Source organism: Pavona decussata, unplaced genomic scaffold (genome assembly GCF_977016875.1).
Source record: "Pavona decussata unplaced genomic scaffold, jaPavDecu1.1 SCAFFOLD_330, whole genome shotgun sequence".
In the NCBI taxonomy this organism is placed as follows: domain Eukaryota; kingdom Metazoa; phylum Cnidaria; class Anthozoa; order Scleractinia; family Agariciidae; genus Pavona; species Pavona decussata.
In genome coordinates, this window is record NW_028145718.1 from 1,068,829 (window position 1) to 1,092,138 (window position 23,310).

Below are 23,310 nucleotides of genomic sequence, written 5' to 3' on the forward strand. Positions count from 1 at the left end.
GTATTTCTTTCTTCTTTTTTTTTCTACATTTTTCCGAAGAAACTTTCGCTTCCCGCCGAAAAAAAAAATTATCTTAGCGACACCTGGGGTAATCGTTTTCCATATAAGGTAAAACTACGGTATGTGAGCTGATAACCGAGATTTAGTGAACCAATCAGAACGCTAGAAATGCAATCTCCGAGGCTGAGAATTTAATAATCTAGAATATTCAGGGTAAAGACGAAGACTAATCAGAATTTGATCTGCGATCAGAAAATTTTTTCTTCTTATTTCCCAATGCACGATTCCATTGTTTTTTTGTCATTGCTACAGTTGGGTGCGCAACATCAAAATTCATTCTGCAATATCATTTTTCGCATAATTATGCTATTCTGCAAGTCACGCAACAAGCCATTCCACAAACTCATTCGGACTTTTTAAGAAAGGCTTTAATGAAACTGACTTTGCTACTTTGTATCACAACGTGCAACAATCCCTATCGACTACAATCGTTGTCTTCTCTTTTACTGACCAAGCGTAACATGGAACTTAAAAAAGGAAAGCGACAAAAGCGCATGCTAAAATCACGATAGCGCTGACCATTGGTACTTTGGCTCCATTGCAGAGGTCACCTTCGCAGCAGTCGATCTCACACTTGTTGATGGTTGTCGAGGGATCTTGAACAAAAGCTTTACAACTTTTCTGGCTGCAAACTGATGACGCGCTACAACCTTTGCCGTAGACAGCGACTGATGTGTCTGCAACTTTTCCATCTACAAAGGCTTTGCCACAGCGGTCGAACTGGGAACCAAGGGTACTACAATCGACCTCCTTTTTATTAGTAGCGCAGTCATCCCAGCCCTTTGTGGAGATGCACTGGTAACACTTGAGGCCATATCCTGTAAAAATCAGAAAACAAACAAAACACATAACATTGTTATGACTTTATCAATACCTTATATTGTTACTAATTTTCACGCGTACTAAATTTCTTGAAAATTCAGGAGCGGAATTTCTTAAGTATTAATTTTTTTGATTGCAGGAAAAATTAGAGCAAAAGTGTACTTAATTTGGCGATTTTTAAGTTTTCCTTTTTATGTAGATTGAGAGGTTTTCACGTGCACCAAGAAATTTTTGAGACCGATCGTAAAAGAGATTTATCTTCTACACACGAAAGAAATAATATTTATGATCGATATTTCATAGCTGCAACTAAACACTTGCCTGGTCGTTTGGGTAATATCACAGTTGGACACCTAGCAAGGGAAATTTCAAGAGTTACGCGCTTTCTGCTATTACGAGGTGGTCATAAATGTTGAGGTTATTGACTCAAAGCACCAACGTTCTCCTCTTGTACAGGGTGGCCTTAAAAATCCAATTATTTAATTAAAGTCATTGTTACAATGGATCACTCGTTAAAGAATAAGGAAATACTGGAAAGATACAAAAGTCTAGTTCAATCTAACTACAAGAGCCTAAAAATGGAAACTCTGATGACTGTATTAAAGAGGTTTTGGTCGAATTACAAGCTGAAAGAAGCAGTGAATCGGAGGAAGAGTACTAGTCAAAAACAAAACCGGGAAGATGTTTTCAAGGCCAGATAGTTACAGTTTTATTTCTCAACAATTCACTACAAGGCCCGGTTAATTCGGAACATTTAAAATTCTTATATAATATGGTATTAAGAGCCGTCCTCTGTAAATAACGACTATCGTCGTTTGGACGAGAAAAAATGAAATCCCTCAAACTTTCTCAGAAGAATGGTCTATATAAGTGATTCACATAAATATAACTTTCAGCTCAGTTCGATTCGTATTTTAGCTGTAGTGCGACCATCTTGGTTTTACCGCTCTGAGAGGGCTTTCAGCGGCCATTTTAGGCCACACTTTTAAGAATTTGCCTTACAAAGAAAGCGTTACAAATCCGAACAAAATCTCATTATTCGAGACAAGCAAATGTTTTTTGTTGTGTTGAGAAGCTTTTTTGGGAATTTGATCGAGATCTGATTTTTTTACAAAATTTTTAATTTCTTCCCTATTGAACTACTCTTCAAGTGCCAAAAAAATGGCCGAGTTTAAGCGAAAATATCGCTAAAGATACATTAGGTGGCATCCTAAAACAGCATCCCAGTTAAAGAGCAATGTCTCGTCTGTAAGAATATGCAATAAAATTTTTGGGCAGTTAAAAAGAGAAAATTATAGAAGAAAAAGTTTTAACTGTACTTTTGTCAACAAACACCGCCTTCGTAATTAGCATAACAACATGAAAATAACGATTTACTAAGAAAATAATGATAAATTCCACTTACCTCGTGAAATATCGAGAACTGGATATTTCAAAATATATCAATTTATAGTTTCAGTCGGATACAGCCGCATTTTCGATGATTTGTTGGGCGAAATCACTGTAATACACCGCAGCCGTTAAACTGAGTTGAATTCTTCAAAGTCCGTCAGGTCAATCATCGGCCGAAAAATTGCCTTCCGCCCCATAAGCTGCCGTGTGCAAGGTGCCAAATATTTCTTTGTTATCCTTAACGACCAAAACTTCTTTCAGCAACCATTTAAATCCTGCTTTTAACTGGAGATTCTCGTCACGAAATCGTTTACGTTCCGTTGACCTTCTGCCGTGATTAAACAATGAGATTGCGTTACAGAAACACGCGCACATCCAGACGGGTTGGGGTGGGAGTGGGGTAGAGGTGGGGAGGAAATAAAGATGTCACGGACCTTAGCTTGTAAGATGCTGCGAAAGCGTTAGCTATTCTTCGCCTATTCGGGGCTATAAATTAAACACCTTTCTCGGAATAATGGAACATGACTAGTGACTTTGGGGAACGTTGAGAAATTTGTGTAGGTTATATATTTTTTCTGGTTTCTGGCGTAGTAGGAAGTACAATGTACCCTCTGTAAAGTCATGGTCTCTTATTTAGATGGGTACCTTTTCCAGCGAATTCAAATATTTTGTGGTAGATCTAGGGGCAAAAATGGACTTCTGGAACTTTCGTCGACAATTAGTTTCATGTTTTTTTCCCTCTCTCACTGTGATCAAATTGCCCTGCGAAACGCGAAGCCGATCGTTAAGTAGATTTATATATTAATGACTACATCAAATTAAATTTCATAGGTGTGGCTACTTTTCATTTTATTTTGTGTTTAATATTTTAAGTCGTTTGGGTCGTAAAAGAGAACCATAGAAATGTAATGTGTTAATCAAAACGTATTGTTTCCAGTTTTAATATGTACATTCTTTTCGTGACACGCGTAAAGCGAATGGCTTAGTAGCCGCACTTTTAATTGGTCCGTGGAGAATTCCTGGTCATGGCCACCTGTGGCTACTCGTCGTATGTTGGAGGTACCTGCGGATCCAGTACCCAAAACGATAAAAATGTGCAGTGTGTCCTACTGAGTGACTGCCGAGGGGACGTGAGCGTCCATTTAAAAGCACTGCACGTTTGGGACGCCTCTTTCAAAGCCGAGGCACAATTGCTCCTGGCAAGGGCAGGTATAGTATGAGTATTTTGATATTTATTTTACTAGTTTTCTCTTAAGAAACACCAAAGTACAAATCATAAGTATTCATTCCTTGAAGCGAACACATTTATTTTGAACTCCCCCACGAAATTCACAACCTGGTTTCCATGCCATTTCGGATCACAAGTTATCACCTGCAATTACACTTCTTTACACTTTTTCACACGAAGACGCTAAAAATAGAAGCATTTGCGGAGTGAAAAGCGTGTAACTTAGTAAGAAGCAAACTGTCCTATTAGATCGTACTCTCTAAACTAATGCTTTTGAAAAACACGTATTTGAATCTCATAAATTCTTCCTTATCAAATTTTCTTCCTTATGAAATGTGGTCTGCGGCATATATTAGTCACGTGCTAGGGGACCGTGGGAAAGTGCTAATTTCATTGACGCCCATACAGGGTATACAATTTGTACTAATGCATTTATTTAATTTTTTTTTATTAAGTGATAGTGTATTAAATGGATATTGAAGCTGGGGACGTACACGTGTGCATTAAGGGCCGTCGATAAAACCGGAACACGAAAACAAAATTAATAAAAATAAAGGAAAAATGAAAAAAAAAAAGTGTGTATATTTATATAAAATGAAATTACATTGTATCCGAAAAAAATTCATATAAGAAGAAGTACGGAGTAGGTGGGACGGTAGTATAAATGGGGTATGTACTTCAATGGTATGTACTTCATGTATCCCTGATTATAGTAGGGGATATATGTAGTCCCATATAAACCCTCATATTAATTTTACGTGCCGATGAATATCACTTTTTCACTGTTACCTAATACCACAAATATATAGCTGTTAGTGAACTTGGGATAGTTGTGAACATGTATGAACCCGAAACAGAAGAGCAACGATCAACTGATGCTGTAAATTAGTGTTTTACTTGCCACCCCCACCCCCCCCCCCCCCCACGCCCCAACCAAAGAAATAGAGCACATATCATATTCCACATTATTCTGGGACAGCAGTTTCCTATTTAGTACCCGAATGCATAAAATGGCTTTTACAGTAATCTTGAAAGGCCCTTTTTTTATTTTGGAGCTGTTCCATTTTTGTTTCCTCCCCACCCCCACCCCAACCCGTCTGGGTGTGCGCGTGTTTCTGTAACGCAATCTCATTATTTAATCACGGCGGAAGGTCAACGGAACATAAACGATTTCTTGACGAGAATCTCCAGTTAAAAGCAGGATTTAAATGGTTGCTGAAAGAAGTTTGGTCATTAAGGATAACAAAGAAATATTTGGCACCTTGCACACGGCAGCTTATGGGGCGGAAGGCAATTTTTCGGCCGATGATTGACCTGACGGACTTTGAAGAATTCAACTCAGTTTAACGGCTGCGGTGTATTACAGTGATTTCGCACAACAAATCATCGAAAATGCGGCTGTATCCGACTGAAACTATAAATTGATATATTTTGAAATATTCAGTTCTCGATATTTCACGAGGTAAGTGGAATTTATCATTATTTTCTTAGTAAATCGTTATTTTCATGTTGTTATGCTAATTACGAAGGCGGTGTTTGTTGACAAAAGTACAGTTAAAACGTCTTCTTCTATAATTTTCTCTTTTTAACAGCCCAAAAATTTTATTGCATATTCTTACAGACAAGGCATTGCTCTTTAACCGGGATGCTGTTTTATGATGCCAACTAATGTATCTTTAGCGATATTTTCGCTTAAACTCGGCCATTTTTTTGGCACTTGAAGAGTAGTTCAATAGGGAAGAAATTAAAAATTTTGTAAAAAAATCAGATCTCGATCAAATTCCCAAAAAAGCTTCTCAACACAACAACAAACATTTGCTTGTCTCGAATAATGAGATTTTGTTCGGATTTGTAACGCTTTCTTTGTAAGGCAAATTCTTAAAAGTGTGGCCTAAAATGGCCGCTGAAAGCCCTCTCAGAGCGGTAAAACCAAGATGGTCGCACTACAGCTAAAATACGAATCGAACTGAGCTGAAAGTTATATTTATGTGAATCACTCATATAGACCATTCTTCTGAGAAAGTTTGAGGGATTTCATTTTTTCTCGTCCAAACGACGATAGTCGATATTTACAGAGGACGGCTCTTAATTATTCAGCAGCAACATTGCAGCTTTATTTTCACACCTGTGGAACTTTTCCATTTGATGCAAATTATTAATGCGCTTCCACCGCAATGGCGAAAGTCTTTAACATCGTGCGGGCAAACAAACAGGAGAGTCTTCGTTTTCAAAGACCAAGTTAAGCTACGTTTCAAAAACAAGGAAACGTTAATTAGCAAAGCAGTATCGAAGGATATTTACAGCGGAATTCGATCAAAGTTTGAAACTGCTCCAACTGCACAAGGTAAATATAAGGAACAGTTTCCAAAGGTAGATCTCAACTGGCAAGAAATTTATAACTTACCCTTTAAGGTACTTATTGATTCTAATTCGAGAGAATTTCAGTATAATTCTTAAATAGATATTTAACAACAAATTCATTCTTATATAAAATTGGTTTGATTGCCTCACCATTGTGCACTTTTTGTGGTTTGGAGAGCGAGTCCCTCGAGCATTTACTTATAAGCTGTCCATTTACTAATATGTTTTGGCTGGACTTTACCAGTTGCTGTAGAAATGTTAATATAGAGTTGGAAGAACTTAGTGAAATTGATAAGCTATTTGGAGTTTGGAATAGGAGAGAGGACTTTCTGTTATTAAATCATCTCTTATTCTTAACGAAAAAACACATCTACGAATGCTGCAGAAATAACACCCGTCCATCCTTGCAAGTTTTTCTAAAAACGCTTGTATACATTTACGAATTGGAATTTCAAGTTATGAAATCAAAGAATAAAGTAGATAGCCATAATATGAAATGGAGAAAGTATATCGACAGTTTAAATGTTAGTTAAAAGTTTAATTTCTTTTAGACTTTAAAGAAAGTATTCACATATCCACGATATTATAAGCTTTTTTATGATAGTATATTAATTTTACTAGTGCTAATATCTTCGACGTGTTGTCATGAATCTGTAATTTATTTTCTTTTATGGAGCGAATCCCGAGTCCTATTGTATGAATTTAATAGAGATGACGTTTAAGTGTTAATTTTTTTTACGGTACTGTTAATAACGCAGTGTCTGATAGCGTAAGAGGCTGTAGTGTGAGTTATTAGTATTTAAGTGTCTTAGTTTGTTTCCGTATGATGTGTAGTGTATAGCGTGAATAGTAATATTGTAAGTAGTGTGGGGAAAATTATAATTATATTTAAAAAATACATGTATAGGTTTGTTTAGATGAAATAAAGTGTTTAAAGTGGAAAAAAAAACCCTGCGAACAGAGATCCTTCGATCTTCCTAGATAAGTCTGGGAAGATCGAAAGGCCTCTGCTCGCAGGGAAACATAATGCCGGTTCAAGTTTGCATTTAAATGTTGACGAAACAGGAAAAATGGATTCTTTCGTTTACAAGTTCGTTAGCAGGGAACGTCAGTACAGAGGTTGTGCCAAATGCCATGCACATAAGAGAAGATCTGCAATAACAAAATTGGAAAGCGGAAGAAAAAGTAAAAAAATAATGTTAGTATCATCTGATCACTCGCTTAAAGTCCTCAATCAATACATTTTTAATCTCTTTTCAAGCACAAGGTCAAGTTCAAGTTTTGTTCACCACGTACGCTCTGCCGGTACAGTTCTGTTCATCACCTACGCCATAGATATGTTTAAGGCAACAACTAGTTATCGAACTGGCCAATCCCAGCAACATCATTCTGGCATTTTGAAATTCCACTCAGTTTTGAAGTGGTCGCTGTCATTTATATATTCCTTCACGTAGGGAGCTAATTCCTGTTTATTGACTGGTCCCAAACATGTTCACCGTGATCACTATTGAGTTTTAATTTAGAAGAAACAGCGCTATCTATTTCACAGCCCATGTAACTTTAATGTCCTTTAGTCACAGGGACGGATACAGGGGGGGGGGAGGTGGATAGGGTGGATATCCACCCCCCATTTTTCAGTAAAAAAAAATTCGAAATGTCACTTTATTTGAAATAGAAAAGAAAGAAAGAAAGAAAAATTAGCTCTCGCTCATGTCTGGTTGTTGTTACGCCACGTTTCGTCGTCTGCCGCCACTTTTCGCGCAAAAGTTCGCAAGGAAGCCATTTGACAACGCTTAGTGAGATTAAGTAAGATTCTGATTGGCTCATCAGTGATAATAATAGAAATGACAGGCCTGCACGGCTCACTGCGTTATGTGGTGTACATTTTTATGAACGCTGCCTTTATATTTTTGCCCTAACGAGCATGTCCTTAAGAGATTGTCCTCTCTTGTAGGATATAATTGGCGGATTTTTGAATATGTTTCTCAGCAAAGGCTGATTTTGTATGAACTTCCAGTTTTGCATCAATGAATATATTTTTAAGGTTACGCACCGATGGGTGGTACGTTGTAACAAAAGGCAAGATTTGTTTACGAGTTTTTTTCTTTTGCTGTAGAACCGACTGTCTTCCGGCGAAGTTGACTTCTGATAACGTTGTCTGTATCATCTTGTGGGGGTATCCGCGCGCTATGAGGCGCGATTTAAATTTGCAGATACTTTTTTCGAACGTTGTTTCAGAAGAATTTGTTCTCAGTAGTCTGAGTGCTTCGCCTTTAATAAAACCTCTTTTAACACCCAAGGGATGGCTCGAGGTAAAATGTGTATACTGAAAGGTTTCAATAGGCTTGTAATGTGTACGGATGTCAAGGATCGATTCATTTCTGAAACATTATTGTGTCGAGAAAGCTAGTCTCGTTCTCTGAAATTTCGGCCGTAAATTTAATAGTAGGATGGAATTTGTTAGCTTGTTCAATGAACAGGTTAATTTCCTTTTCGTCACTATCCCACAGCGAGAAAATGTCATCAATAAAACGTTTCCATTCTATTGGTTTTGTTTTGCTTTGACTTATCATTTTTGTTTCAATATCGGCCATAAAGATGTTTGCAAATGCAACGGCCATTTTTGTACCCATTGCAGTTCCATGGGTCTGAAGGTAATTTTTTCCAACAAATTGGAATGAATTTTCCTGAAGGATAAGTTTAAACATTTCTTTGAGGTAGTGTGACGGTATAGGAGGTTTATTGTTGTGGAATGCCTCGTATGCTGTGCATACTGTTGTAATACCCTCCTCCTGTGGTATATTTGTATACAAGCTTGTTACATCCATTGATACTAAGATAGTATCTTGAGAGACCTTTGTCTTTTCTATGAAATTTACGAAATCCGTTTTATCTTTTAGATACGATTTCTGTTTTTGTGCGATGGGCTGAAGTAATTTGTCCACAAAAGATGATAATCTTTCTGTGGGGCCTTCACAGCCCGAAATTATCGGTCCTCCGACCGGATTTGGTTTGTGGATCTTAGTAAGGGTGTAAAATATTGGTATTCTTGGCGGATCTCGCGTTTGAGAAAAGCATTTCTTTGTCATGTCATCAATGAAGTTATTTTGATGCAATTGTGCGACAAGCTCGTGAACTCTTTGTGATGTTTCCATAGTCATAGGAGTCTGGAGAGGTTTATAATGTTCTCTGTTGTCGAGTTGAATTTAAGCTTCCTGTTTATTTTTTTAGTCAGGGCATTTTCTTTACAACCCCTCAATAAATATGGTCTGTCATCCACCCCCCTTTTGAAATCCTGGATCCGCCCCTGAGTCATATTACACGCTTAATCATGGGCAACCGTTAATGCCCGTTCGGCGTTCCGCTTATACTAATCTACATAGTGCAAAACGTGAGAATATATATTGTGAATACATAATGTTCCCGCCCCTCCACGCGTCCAGGCCCTCCACGCCATCACATCTCTCCCCCATTTGCGGATAAAGTTCAAGGGTGCATTAGTCTATGTGGTGCAAAGTACAACAAAATAAACGGATAAATATTGTTATTCACAGACAAAGTTTTTGTATCTAGTGTCCTTTGTAGACGTTATTTTCCCAGGTTTCGTCTTTGCCTTGTTTGATGCAACGAAATTTGTGTATATTGAACAGCCGGTTTCGCGATTCTTTGAACTTGTTTAGTAGCGCGTTGATGGCTCCGTCCAGATCCGTTCCTGTGTCACCAAGCTGTTCAAATATATCGAGAGTGCTTTCACCAATCGAATCTAAGAATAACGACCGTTGTTGTGCCTTGTCTGTGATGTTGTAGGCTTTCAAGTGGTTGTCTTTGAATCGTTTGGCATATTTTACAAAACGAGCGTAGACGTTTTCAGGGTCTTTCCGAACATCGAATTCGGGAAATTGCTTGTATCCAATGTTGACGGCCATTCCACTTTTATCCTCGTCGCCAATTTAATGTCCTTTAGTCATATTACACGCTTAATCATGGGCAACCGTTAATGCCCGTTCGGCGTTCCGCTTATACTAATCTACATAGTGCAAAACGTGGGAATATATATTGTGAATACATAATGTTCCCGCCACTCCACGCGTCCAGGCCCTCCACGCCATCACAGTAACATTCTCTGACAAGTTTGCATGTCATTGTTTTTGTGGAAAAAAGGTTTCCTTCAGTTCGTTTTCATATGAATTCGTTAGCAGGCAACGTGAGTACAGAGGTTGCACCAAATGTAATGCAGAAAATTCCAAGGCTTCGTTGAGCAATCAAGGCAGGGAATTGAAAAGGTCTGCAATTAATGACAAATTGGAAAGCGGAAGATAAAGTAATTAAAATCACTGGATTGGTCACTCAATACTTTTGAATCTCCTTTGTTCATCGCGTGCACTCTGTGTTTAAAGCCTGTAGTGTTTCTTTCCCTCGTTGATTGTGAGTAGAATAATTAATCACCGGACGAGTTTCTTGGTTTTTTGTTCATTCAGCGTCTACTGAGGAGGGTGCAAAAGTTGTAACAGCCAGTGATTTTCCCAGCCGCAACACTGTTGAAAATTTTTATTTGCATGGTTCAACATTGCGGTTTGCATTTTCAAACATCAAATGATAGCATCTAAGCATAAGAGCCCCGTATTTACAATAAGTCGTGTTTGAAATACTCAGGTAACAGTAGTATGGCATATTTCATGTGGTATGGGGGCTCTTTCTGACTTAACTGATTGAGTTATCACATCTTGTGCGAAATTGACGACCGGCTTGTCATTAAAACCTGTTCCCTTTCAGACACTAGCGTAAGAAAACAACGAAATAGATCATAAAATGCACAGCTTTTACGGCGAAAGCCACGAAATAATTGTGTTTTTTGCACGTTGCTCTGATATTTGTCCATATCCTGTCCACATGATTCAGTTGTATCTAGCTATAACATGTTATTTTAAGCTACAAAGTACGATCTGAAACCTATTATAATTTGTCATTGAATTGGCCAATACCATGTGCCACATAGTTGCACACATTTAATTTGGCCGAAGAAGCAGCGTTGCGAGATGGTGCGAGTTTCAAGTTTTTGCATTTGTCCTGCCTTGTTAAATGAAGCTTGTTTTGATTGAGTAATGAACCTCAGTGGCAAAGCATTGTGGTATATCTCATGCCAAATATATCTCCATAGCGTCATTCTTTCGTGAGTCAACTCAGTGACGATCTGTTGGCATTTAAAGTGGCAATGAAGGCTATCTTTGTTCTGGGTTTTCTCCTTTGCATCGCAGGCGGTAAGTGAATATGACTTAACACACATTACGAACACAAGAATTAGTGTGAAAGACCTTCTTCTGATCACAAACGCAATTTGCAATTTGATACGAAGACAAAGCGTGCCGATATAGCGTGAGAGATAATAGGATCATAATATAACAAACTTGACTGGATGGTGTTTGGTTATACCTTCAAACTGTTTCAGTTGCATCATTTTGTTTGTTCTCCTGAAGTGAGTAACAAAATCAGCCAGCTGATGGACGGCGTCGTTTAGCCCTGTGGCTGCGATCTGGCGAATATATATAATCAACTCGAATATATATAATCAATATAATATATATATAATCGAATATATATAATCAACTCGGATTTGGTCATGCAGACTGTGCACAGAGATGAAACAAATCAGCTCCACTAAAATTCCCTCATTTGTCTTTCCATTTTCTCCTAGTACGAGAAAGTTTCCTCAAATAATCAGTAGAACAATTTTCAAAAAAGCATGTAGTGAAGACCGTTCCGCTTCGCTGCTACATTTTGCACATCAGATCGAACCATTCATTTAGTATGTCTGGGGCCACGAGGGGTTGGTGAGCAGGGGGGGTCCATTCTGAACATCAACAAGTGAAGGGAGGGGGGGTCACTGGAAAAATAGAGAAGTAAGAGAAGACAGCAATTTACAATAACATCATGCAGATGAAATATTCCATTCAAGGCATCGACGTCAATGCTACAGTTAGTGATATTTTATCGCAACTCAGGCTACTATGCCTTTTTGGTTTTCCATCAAACTGACTGTAAAGACAAATTCTGAACTTTTGATCTAGAGCACCTCCCAATAGGACCTCCAGAAGAAAGAATGTTCCTTCCAAGTTCAGTGTTCTTTCTTTTGTATTTGAGGAGCAATCCTTTGCGCTTTAATTCGGTGATTCGCGTGTAAGATCAGCTGGTGATAATCTCTCCCGTTCAGACCTTGTTTAACCTTAAACACTTCGATCGTCAACCTTCGCTTAAATAACTATCCCAGGTCTTGCCACTTAATACAGTCTAAAAGATTACAATCCCAAATATTTTTTGTTGAATTTTGTGTCTGAATAATTCTAACGGCTTTAACATGCAGGCTATCGATTACGGCGAACATGGAAACTGAACGGTTACCCCAGAGGGCAACGCAATACTGAAATCAAACGAAGAATGATGGTTTTGTAATAAATTTCCTCCAGGAAAGTTTAAGTGGTAAATAGCTCATCTTCTTCAAACCACGCATTTAGCTGCAGAACGACTTATAAATGCACCTTGTCCATATGCTCTCTCCACACAAGTCTGTTGTCTACAACAACACCGGCCTAATAATTTTATTTTGTTAGTTAATTCAATTTCCATATTTCCACTCTTAACTAGTAACAAGGTTCCTACAAATCAAAATCTTCGTATTATCATCTCTTCAGGTTTTCCAGTGTGTAAAGTTAGCTTGTTGAGCTCGCACCAAGAATAGATTTCTTCAAAAAGTTGATTGTGCTTCAATACCACATGGTCAGGGCTATCACCAATTACATAGGCTGTTCTGTTGTCTGCGTATAAATTTAACTCTCCTCATGATATACTGTGAGTCAGAGAAATAGTTCACATAAATTGTGTACAGCCTTGGGAACAAATTCATGGTGGGGTAAATCACTATGCAGCCAGCACAGTAACTCCTAATGTTGTAAAAGGGTGTAAATAATCTTTGACCAGTTCCTCGTCCGCATTAAAATTTTGCTCTACACGAGGTCGGTTGCTTGATGATAATCCAGTGCTATTGTTGAGTAATTATTTGATGTTATGACCGGGTCGTTGCAACGATTGTAGTCGATAGCGATTGTTGCACGTTGTGATGCAAAGTCAGTTTCATTTTAAAAAGCCTTTCTTAAAAAGTCCGAATGAGTTTGTGGAATGGCTTGTTGCATGACTTGCTGAATAGCATAATTATGCGAAAAATGATATTGCAGAATTAATTTTGATGTTGCGCACCCAACTGTAGCAATATGACAAAAACAACAATGGAATCGTGCATTGGGAAATCGCAGATCAAATTCTAATTAGTTTTCGTCTTCACCCTGAATATTTTAGTATATAACGTGAGGAAAAGAAGTAAACTCCCCCCCCCCCCCCCAAAAAAAAGGCGTTTTGTTGGTCACATAGTCAAAGAACACGTTTTTTGTGTAACACTTGTAGCGACTAGCACCAGATCTATGTGAGCGAAAACCCATCTCCAAGGCGCGTCGCAGCAAAGTGTAGAGACTTGCCTCAAGCACGTCTTCTTATGCACCGACAAGATGCTCATGTAATTATGTTTTAATAGACATCGACATAAAAAGCTTTTTGCAGTTACTTTCCTCGCCCTTGTGCCGATATGTCGCTAGTGCAAAATAGGCTTAAGTATTTATGTGACTGAAGAGTCGGAACACCTTACAACTGAAGAGTTGACAAGGGCATGGGAGGTTCCCCGGGGGGGGGGGGGGAGAAGATTGTCCCCGCGACCGCCAGAATGCTGCAGATAACAACAAAAATTCGTTTCTCCATAACAAAATATTAATATAATAATAATAATAATAATAACAATAATAATAATAATTTTCCGTATTTTGAACTTTCTGTTGGAGCCGTTTCAGAAGACTTTCGTTCTTTCCACTGGGTCGGATTTTACAGGGGTTAAAATCGGGCAATTTTACGCTGGCTCACTATCATTGTTTTTACATGACAAACACGGTACGCAGATAATGTAACGATGATTATTGTCTTTCTTTGGCATTCCAGAACAGCCTGCTGGATATTTGGATGTTGTGTGTCTATTTCGAGGCGACGAAGGACGTTTTACATTTTTTCCGCTCAAACGGGAGGTATCACGCCAATTTGTTGTCATTTCAAAACCCAAAAATGTTTGTCTCTCAGTAGAAACAAAGAAAATAATTGTTAAGTTTGTTATAAATGATCACCCCAGTCCAATAAAACTGTTCTCGCATTTTTGTTTCCAAAATCAGTGCGCTAGAACAGATCACGAGTTGTTCCTTTCAAGAATTGAGTTTATTTCTTTCCTCTCGTTATTAATATAATTATTTGGCAGCTGATTGAATCGAAGGTCTTATTTCATCATCAAACAAAAGTTCTCTAAAATCCCATGATTCTACCCCTTTAAGGTAAAAAGGTATTTGTTTCTGTTAATGTCCGTGTTGTTAGTGACTTGGAAAGAAGATAAGAACTCTTCCTTTGTGTTTTAAGAGAGAAAATATTTAACCAGATCTTCGTAAGTTGTATTTCTTTTGGCGGCGAAGATGGCCTAAACGATGCTTGTTTTGATTGAGTAATGAACCTCGGTGGCAAAGCATTGTGGTATATCTCATGCCAAATAAATCTCCATAGCGCGACTCTTTCGTGAGTCAAGTCAGTGACGATCTGTTGGCATTTAAAGTGGCAATGAAGGCTATCTTTGTTCTGGGCTTTCTCCTTTGCATCGCAGGCGGTAAGTGAAAATGACTTAACACACATTACGAACACAAGAATTAGTGTGAAAGACCTTCTTCTGATCACAAACGCAATTTGCAATTTAATACGAAGACAAAGCGTGCCGATATAGCGTGAGAGATAATAGGATCATAATATAACAAACTTGACTGGATGGTGTTTGGTTATACCTTCAAACTGTTTCAGTTGCATCATTTTGTTTGTTGTCCTGATGTGAGTATCAATCAGCCAGCTGATGGACTGCGCCGGTTAGCCCTGTGGCTGCGATCTGGCGAATATAGATAATCAACTCGAAAAACTGGATTTGGTCATGCAGACTGTGCACAGAGATGAAACAAATTAGCTCCACTAAAATTCCCTCATTTTTCTTTCCATTTTCTCCTAGTACGAGAAAGTTTCGTCAAATAATCAGTAGAATAATTTTCAAAAAACAATGGGGAGAGCTCGTTAAGAAGTCCTCATTTGTTTTCAGCGCAATTTCAGGACGTGATTTCCGCATGTAGTGAAGACCGTTCCGCTTCGCTGCTACATTTTGCACATCAGATCGAACCATTCATTATTTAATGTCTGGGGCCACGAGGGGTTGGTGAGAAGGGGGGCCATTAAAACATCAACAAGTGAAGGGAGGGGGGATCACTGGAAAAATAGAGACGCAAGAGAAGACAGCAATTTACAATAACATCATGCAGATGAAATATTCCATTCAAAGCATCGACGTGAACGCTACAGTTAGTGATATTTTACCGCAACTCAGACTACTACCTTTTTGGTTTTCCATCAAACTGACTGTAAAGACAAATTCTGAACTTTTGATTTAAAGCACCTCGCAATAGGACCTCTAGAAGAAAGACTGTTCCTTCCAAGTTCAGTGTTCTTTCTTTTGTATTTGAGGAGCAATCCTTTGCGCTTTGATTCGGTGAACCGTGTTAAATCAGCTGGTGATAATCTCATGTTCAGATCTTGTTTAACCTTAAACATTTCGATCGCCAAACTTCCTTTTAGTAACTATCCCAGGTCTTGCCATTTCATACAGTCTTAAACATTACAATCCCAAATGTCAGGGTTTTTTTTTTTTTTTAGCGGCTTTAACATGTAGGCTATGGATTTAAGCAAACATGGAAACTGAACAGTTGCCCCAGAGGGCAACGCAATACTGAAAGTCAAACGAAGAGTGATGATTTTATAATAAATTTCCTCCTGGAGTTTAGGTGGTAAAGAGCTCATCTCCTTCAAACCACGAATTTAGCTGCAGAGCGACTTATGCACCTCGTCCACATGCTCTCAACAAGTCTGATGTCTACAACAACACTGGCCTAATAATTTTATTTTGTTAGTAAATTCAATTTCCATATTTCCACTCTTGACTAGTCACAAGGGCCCTACAAATCGATTTCTTTGTATTATTATCCCTTCAGATTTTCTAGTGTGTAAAGTTAGCTTGTTGAACTCGCACCAAGAATAGATTTCTTCAAAAAGTTGATCGTGCTTTACTAGTACCACATTGTCAGTGCTATCACCAATTACATGCCTGGGCTGTTGTGTCGTCCGCGTATAGATTTAACTCTTCTCATGATATTACGGTGGCCCAGAAGGCTCAAACGCAAACAAAAAAGAAAACGCAAATAACAAAACGAAAGTAAACAGGAAAACGCTTAGGGACTGAACTCTAGGCCATCTGCGCCATTTTGTTCGTAAGCCACCATGTTTTGTAGCAGTTGTGGAGCGAAGTCTCTGGTGGAAAAAGCAAAATATCCCTCTAAGTGTGGAGTTTGTCTTTCCAATCCCACAAGTGAATCATCCAACAAGACCTATAGGGTTTTAGGAATTCAGAATAAGGAGAGAAACGGAGCGATCGACCCCGAACACAACGGGAAAGTTGAGGCCATACCAAGCCTGAACCAAATGCCGCAAACGGCATAAGAACGACAGTCGCTGAAGACAAACAACAAGAGGTCTAATAAACAGAACACATAACCGAGAAATGACCTTTGAGATCAGAATACAAAACATGCGACAGTTAAGCACATGGCTTTGTTCAGTGACCATCACGCAAATCCTCCAAATCCGATAAATGGCATTTAATAGAAGAAAATCCAGCGCTAAAAGAAAATTTACAGAGGACACCGCTCATTTCATAGTAAAAACGGTGATATGCCCGTGTTACATTTGCCATGGCCCGGTTGGGATGAATTTGAAGCCTTTACCTAACAGACTGATTTGTTCATTTGTGAGCACTTTATCGGAGAGGTTTTTGATGTGTTTTTTGTTTGTTTCTAAGCGCGTGTTTAATTCTTTTGCGTGTTTTGTTTTTCTGTGTGATAGCGCTTTTTGCTGACTAGTTTGACATGGCAGTAATGGGGTTGACAGGCCTGCGCGACTCTCATGCGCGTGAAAGCTTTGCCCTCACGGGTATATGTGCGTTTTCTTTTCTTATCTGCGTTTTTTTTTTTGTTGTTGTTTTGTTTTTTTTTTGTTTTTTTTTTTTGCATTTGAGCTTTCTGGGCGCACCGTATGATATACTATCAGAGAAACAGTTCACATAAATTGAGTACAGCCTTGGTCCAAGAAGTGACCCTTGTGGAACACCATACTTCACCTAACACACCTCTAGTAAAGATGATCCAACCCCATTAAGTTGAACAAATTGATGGTGGGATAAATCACCATGCAGCCAGCGCAGTAATGTCTAATGTTGTAAAAGGGTGTAAATAATCTTTAACCAGTTCCCGTGTCCGCATTAAAATTTTGCTCCAAACGAGGTGGTTGCTTGATGATAATCCAGTGCTATTGTTGAGTAATTATTTGATGTTATGACCGGTTCGTTTCCAATCATCAGGAGGGATAGGGTATCACTTGGAAACTTGAACGCATCTTTGTAATGATAATTTGGCAGTTTAGACTCGTCTGGCCATGGTTGTGGAATTCAAGACTTTGGAAGACAAACCCTTTTATTTGATTTTCATTCTGCATTGGGTTGCTGATCGGAGATTGGTGTTGAGCTGATCTCCTTTCAGATAGGCTGTGTACAGCTCATCTCTTTTCTAATGTGCATCCCGCAAGGTAGGAATTTTCTGAATATACGTTGTCTCTGGAAAAGCCCTTTGTCTGTGTCCTCTTTTTCAAGAATTCTTGTTTGAAAAAGGTCCATTTACTGGCACTTCTTCAACAAAGCACTTGAGATACTCCGAATAGACTTGCGCGTCGCTCACCCTCACACCAACTTTGTTGGCGACCTTTTATGTAGGTTTTATTCTCTTGTTGTTCATCTCGTCGTACTTCTTAATGGTCAAAGATGAGATATCTCTCTCTGAAAGTTCTTCAAATCGTTTTAAGAACTCTCAATCAATAGTTGATCCATTTACAACTGAGTTTCCCATAACAGAACTTATTGTCCCAAGCTTTTATCTGAAACTTACTTCAGAGTTACCTGCAAGCTGGTTTGTAGTGCTTTTTCAATTGAAATTGTTGAGTTTCTTGGCCTGACGATTTGAAAGAAACTTGTTGCGTTTCCTAGCCTGATGACCTACCAAGTTGACAGCTGTCAGAAATGAAAACCAGCCTTTCCAAATAAAAAGAAGAAACAGTTATTTCAATTTAGCTTTTGGCTTTGTGTTGATCAGTTTAAAAATATTTAACTGCTTATGATTGTATGGGGTCTTTATTATACAGCATATAGAAGGCAGAGCAAGAAAGAAGGGGGCGTGTATTTTTAGCATTGTGTTGAATGAGTCGTGATATTTTCGTTTTTTGAGAGGGGGGTCAAACGTTTTGTTTTTGTTTAAGATGAATCTTGCCAGCCCTCCCACTCCCCCCTGTATGTAAGCTGACATGAATGACTTCCTTGACCCTCAGCTGAGTGTATAGCAATGTGAGTGTCGATCAATAAACTTCATCTCATTCCAAAACGGCTAAAAAACGTAACCCTTGGAGGCGACACAGACGCCAAAGCTTTTAAGCTTTGTGAGCGCAGATCGTTACTCACAACTGACTGACAACAAACAAACTCTAAAGTCTAGAAAGGAAATACAAAAAATGAGAAAAAATAATTTGGCACCAACCACCAACAAACAATAGGGAATCAACAAGCAAACTACTGCACGAGACCATTGTTAAGTCACTCTTTGTTTGTTGGTTGTTTCTTTTGTTTTGTTTTTGCTTTGTGGTTCTTAGAAGTTAACTTAAACTTTTTGATTTTGTTTTGTTTTAAGGGCCGAGGCGTGGGTAAAAATTTTTTTTTTTTAAAAGTTAATTGATGTCATTTTATTTCAGGTCATTGCCTCAAGTGCTATCAGTGTTTGAGTGCCAGAGGCTGGGATCACTGTGAGAAAACGAAGCAGACCTGTCCTCTGGGCTTAGACACCTGCGCCAAATTTCATCAAGAGTTACCATCTTGGGGCGGATCAATATCTGGCAAAGGGTGTGTTACTCAAGCTTGGTGCAAGGATATTCTCAAACAGAAGGACGTGTGCGGAAACGATAACTGCGTGATCAACTGCTGCACAAAGGACCTGTGCAATGGAGCAAGACAGCCACTGGTCAGCGCCATCGTGCTGTTCACATGTTCACTTCTCGTGATTTTTAATTGAGCTGACTGTGTGGTCACTACATAAACTTTTTTTTTTTTTTTGAAAATTTAAACTGGAAGTCCGAAATCATTCTTGGTGGAATTCCAGTGCTTTTTGTAATTTTAAATAGTTATAGATACTAGTGCACCAATTGTTACTCGTGCCATAGACACTTCTTGGATATTATAGCATCAAAAAACTCATGATAGGATGTAATTAAAAAACTGGTTTTTCCCAGGAAAAATACATCAACTTTCGTTTCAATTTTATTGAAAGAGACTTGACGCATCACGAATGGCTAAAGCTTGAACGTCAGTACTCCAATCCCTTTACGGTGACCAATTTACCTTTACTAGTTATTAACTCCGTTGATAAACAAACGTTCGTTTCAATTAACTCCCCACCGGCGAAGGACCATAGCAGTTTCTTTAAAAATTAACACCTTTTGCCTCGCGCTTAATGCATTGTATTCCCCTTTCCTTCTAAACAGGGCAAGGCAGAGTTAATCAGTCCACCTTTAGAAACGGTTATAGAACCCCACTCCTGCACGGCATCTCTACCTCAAACCAACAACATAAAACATTTGCACAACGAGACAATGCAGCTGACAATACAATCTTGATCACATAATAACTGATTTTTTTTTTTCACTACTTTTTCACATTTTTCTAAGATTCTTTAAAAACGTAGACTTTGTTCCTGAGAAAAGTATTAGATCTGCTGTACGCACTGGACGCATTCATCTTGGTCTGTTAACAAAACAAGGCCATGAGAGCGCATGCTACCATCAAGAGGACGCTGACCATCGGCACTGTATCACCACTGCAGAGATCACTATCACAGCAATCAAGTGAGCACGTGTCACCTGAAGCAGCTTTGCATGCTTTCAAGAATATGTCTGAGTTATCGCACTGTGCTTTGGGAATACAGCCTTTAGCGTATGCTTTAATGCCGTTGTACTCCATGGATACTTCACCACAGCGGTATGAGTCAGCAGGGCAATCCGCTTCTGTTTGTTTGCTTTTGCAATCATCCATGCTTGATGTGCTGCTACATGTGTAGCATTTGAGTCCATAAGCTGCGATAAAAAGTGCAACAAAGTTTTTAAAAAATGTTAAGCTGCCCAAATAGTATTAAACCCTCCTTCTCCCCCACCCACGCGGTTAATTATCTTGATTATCTTGTGTTTAATGTTAAATGCTCGTTGTTAGTGCCCTCATTGCCAGTCAGTTTATGGCTGGAAAGTTACACAACACACAAGCACACAATTCACAGTGTACAAAAATACCTGTCGATACAGACAAAATGTTACACTCTGTATGGTCTTACGATCCGTACACTGTGTTCACTGACCGTAGAAGAAAAAGCGCTGACTTTCAACATTCATAACCTTTGTTTTAAAATAAAAACAAATACCACCAAACTTTCTGGCAGCAATTTGGTATAATCAGATTGATTGCTCAAGTGACTTGATGTTTCGGCGGCAAGAAGATTTTGACACAAAAATATCGAGGTGCCGTAGCCAGGATGAAGCATAGTTAAAATTTCAGAAAACGACCTCTGGCTAAAATGACTAAAAACCTACAAGCTTTGGACAGCGCGAACTGCAGTCTTCGACGGGTAAAATGAATGATATGAAAGCGATGAGAAAATTTAAATAAAAAACGTGAATTGCGAAACAATAAAAATGTAAATAATTAGGAATGTTTGTTAAAAAGAATGTTGTATTGTCCAGGTAACGGGCAAGAATTGCGGCCAAAGGTTCTAAAATTACTAATCAGGCCTGGTCCAACAACCAAGTCATTGATTTTGAAAACGCGTCAATAATTGACAAAGGCACCTTCAGAACCAGAAAAACATTAGAAGCTTGGCATACCAGAGTGACACCTAACGCAGATAACAATTCTTGCCCGTTACCTGGACAATACAACATTCTTTTGAACAAACATTCCTAATTATTTACATTTTTATTATTTCGCAATTCTCATCGCTTTCCTATCATTCATTTTACCCGTCGAAGACTGCAGTTCGGGCAGTCGAAAGCTTGTAGTGTTTAGCCTTAAGCTTGTAGCCAGGGGTCGTTTTCTTAAATTTTCACTAAGATTTTGACAGCCTGTTTTGGGGTTTTTTTTTGTTTTTTTTTTTTTTGTTTTTTTTTTGTTTGTTTTTGTTTTTTCCAATTTTTGTTTATTATTATTATTATTATTATTATTATTATTATTATTATTATTATTATTATTATTATTATTATTATTATTTTTAAGTTTGTTCTCGTAACGTTTACATTTATACACCATTTGGTTACATATTTTATGGATTTTATGCAGTTTTGGTAATCCAAGATGGTGGATACAAGCTGATGACGTCACGTGATGTGACGTCATCTGTCCACTTTCATCAGTGTCCTTCAAGGTTTAAGGTTTTAGGTTTTTTATTTTTATACACTATTTCAATGGCTTACAACAAAAGGAAATTACAATATATAAGAAAAGTAACATAAAGACAGCATTAAATTAGAAAAGTAAAATGTGCGCAGTGACCAAAGTAGCTTAGGCTGTCGAGTTGGTCACTGCCACGTGCAACTAACTGGCGTGAGGGCAGTACCTTTTAAATACCCAATATTCATTGGGTATTTAAAAGGTAGAATTTGTACTGCTTGTAGAAGCTATTATATGAGAGCTTTTTTTTAATTCAGAGGGAATTTTTTCCCAAATTTTAGACCCTGCAAATGCAAAAGTGGCAGCTCCGTAATTATTCATTATCCTCGGCCGATGAAAATTAAGGTTTGACACAAATCTGGTGTTATAGCTATGAACTTCAGAGGCAAGAGTAAGGGGTTCATTTGAAAATGTTAGGAATATTAGAAGTATTATTAGTAGTTTTATGTGTGAAAAGGGCCACCTTAAATTTGTAAATGTTTTCAAGTGTAAGAATACCTAAGAGATTTAAGTATGGCATAGCACTGCCCCTGCTATAAGCAAAGAACATGGTATGCACACACTTATTCTGTTTAGTTTTATTCTTAAGCAACCTGGTCATGCACTACCCCAGCTTGTAATACCATAAGTTAAATATGGATAAATGAAGGAGAAAGACAGTCTGGAACATACTATGCAGGCACATTTTTTTCCCTCAACTCCCAGGATCAGGAGCGAAGATATATTCCAGGGTGAATAGGGACTTGTAAATGTTTGTCGATCCGCATGGTCCGTAGGGACCGTAAGAGTAGCAGAAGGTAAAAAAGCGTAAAACCCCGAAAAGGAAAACAACCACCCTACAACCAAACAACCTTCATATGCAAGCATACCTCGTTCTTTGAACCTTTGCAAAGAAAGGACTGGTGTTTAGGGAAGCAGCAAATGTTATAAAGTGGTCAAGTGAAATAACTTACAGATAAAATAAAACGTGAGCAAATCCACTCTACATTGAATTTAACGAAATGATGCTGGACGATATGGTAACACGATAGCATTGTTGTTATGTTTTGTTTGCCGAGTATGTCATTTGAATTGCTGGCTCCAAACGCACACATTACGAGAAGCATTCTAAGCACTGAGAGAGCAATGAAGCATTGACAGGTCTCCAACATAAGCTCTTAGATATTTACTACCATCTAAGCGAAAGCTGTCGCACATGCGAAAGTGAGAACAACAGCGAGAAGAATGAAAACTGAGCGTTAAGTGGTCATTTGTAAATAAATGTCTTTTTGACTCTCAGTGTTGTTGTTTTCTTCTTTTTAATTTTGTAAGTTGCGAAATTTCAGCGTGAAGAAGGACTTACCGACGGAGATGCAAAGAACAAAGGCGGCAATGAACAGAGTCTTCATTTTGGAGGATCTTCAAGCGTTCAAGGCGCAGTAACTCGTTTCTGTTCTGAACTGCTGTGATCTTACACAATAAGGCGAGGTTCAGTGAAAACGCTCGGCTAAAATAGGGTGATTAGAATACGCCGCTTATTAATCAATTTGACTAACCAATGAAAAACAAAGCAATTTACTGTTGTCAATCATACAGATGGGCGCGCTTTAGCAAGCGTACAGTGAGAGGTCGCTTGCTCCCACTTTAGGATTCAGGTATCAGGACAGCAGCTGGCCATCATTACCATCTCTCAGTCGGCAGCATACAAAGACTTGGTGAAAATGCC

General features: G+C 38.5%; 2 protein-coding genes across 4 annotated transcripts in view; one reads left to right on the forward strand and one right to left on the reverse strand.

The window, feature by feature from the left end:
* Positions 1-410: 410 nt before the first annotated feature.
* Positions 411-23,018, reverse strand: LOC146453487 (uncharacterized). The gene is made up of 2 exons (XM_085096629.1): positions 22,948-23,018; positions 411-878 (listed from the first exon to the last, which is right to left on the reverse strand). The coding sequence occupies exons 1-2, from the start codon at positions 22,991-22,993 to the stop codon at positions 529-531; spliced, it is 396 nt and encodes a 131-aa protein (XP_084952755.1). The 5' UTR covers positions 22,994-23,018; the 3' UTR covers positions 411-528.
* The window catches only part of LOC146453488 (uncharacterized), a 31,765-nt gene continuing 19,424 nt past the window's right edge, over positions 10,970-23,310 (forward strand). The window contains exons 1-2 of one of the 3 annotated variants that reach the window (XM_085096650.1): positions 10,974-11,121; positions 18,872-19,419. In XM_085096650.1, coding sequence (XP_084952776.1) covers positions 11,076-11,121; positions 18,872-19,188 — 363 coding nt within the window. In that variant the 5' untranslated portion in view covers positions 10,974-11,075 and the 3' untranslated portion in view covers positions 19,189-19,419. Of the gene's footprint in view, positions 11,122-14,442; positions 14,601-18,871; positions 19,420-23,310 lie in introns of those variants that run through there. The other 2 variants (XM_085096651.1, XM_085096649.1) reach the window with 2 other exon arrangements.

Coding starts and splice junctions, on each gene's coding strand:
- LOC146453487 (XM_085096629.1), bottom strand. CDS start 22,993: ATGAAGACTCTGTTCATTGCCGCCTTTGTTCTTTGCATCTCCGTCG. Junction 879..22,947: donor TGTTCTTTGCATCTCCGTCG/GTAAGTCCTTCT, acceptor TGATTTTTACAG/GATATGGCCTCAAGTGTTAC.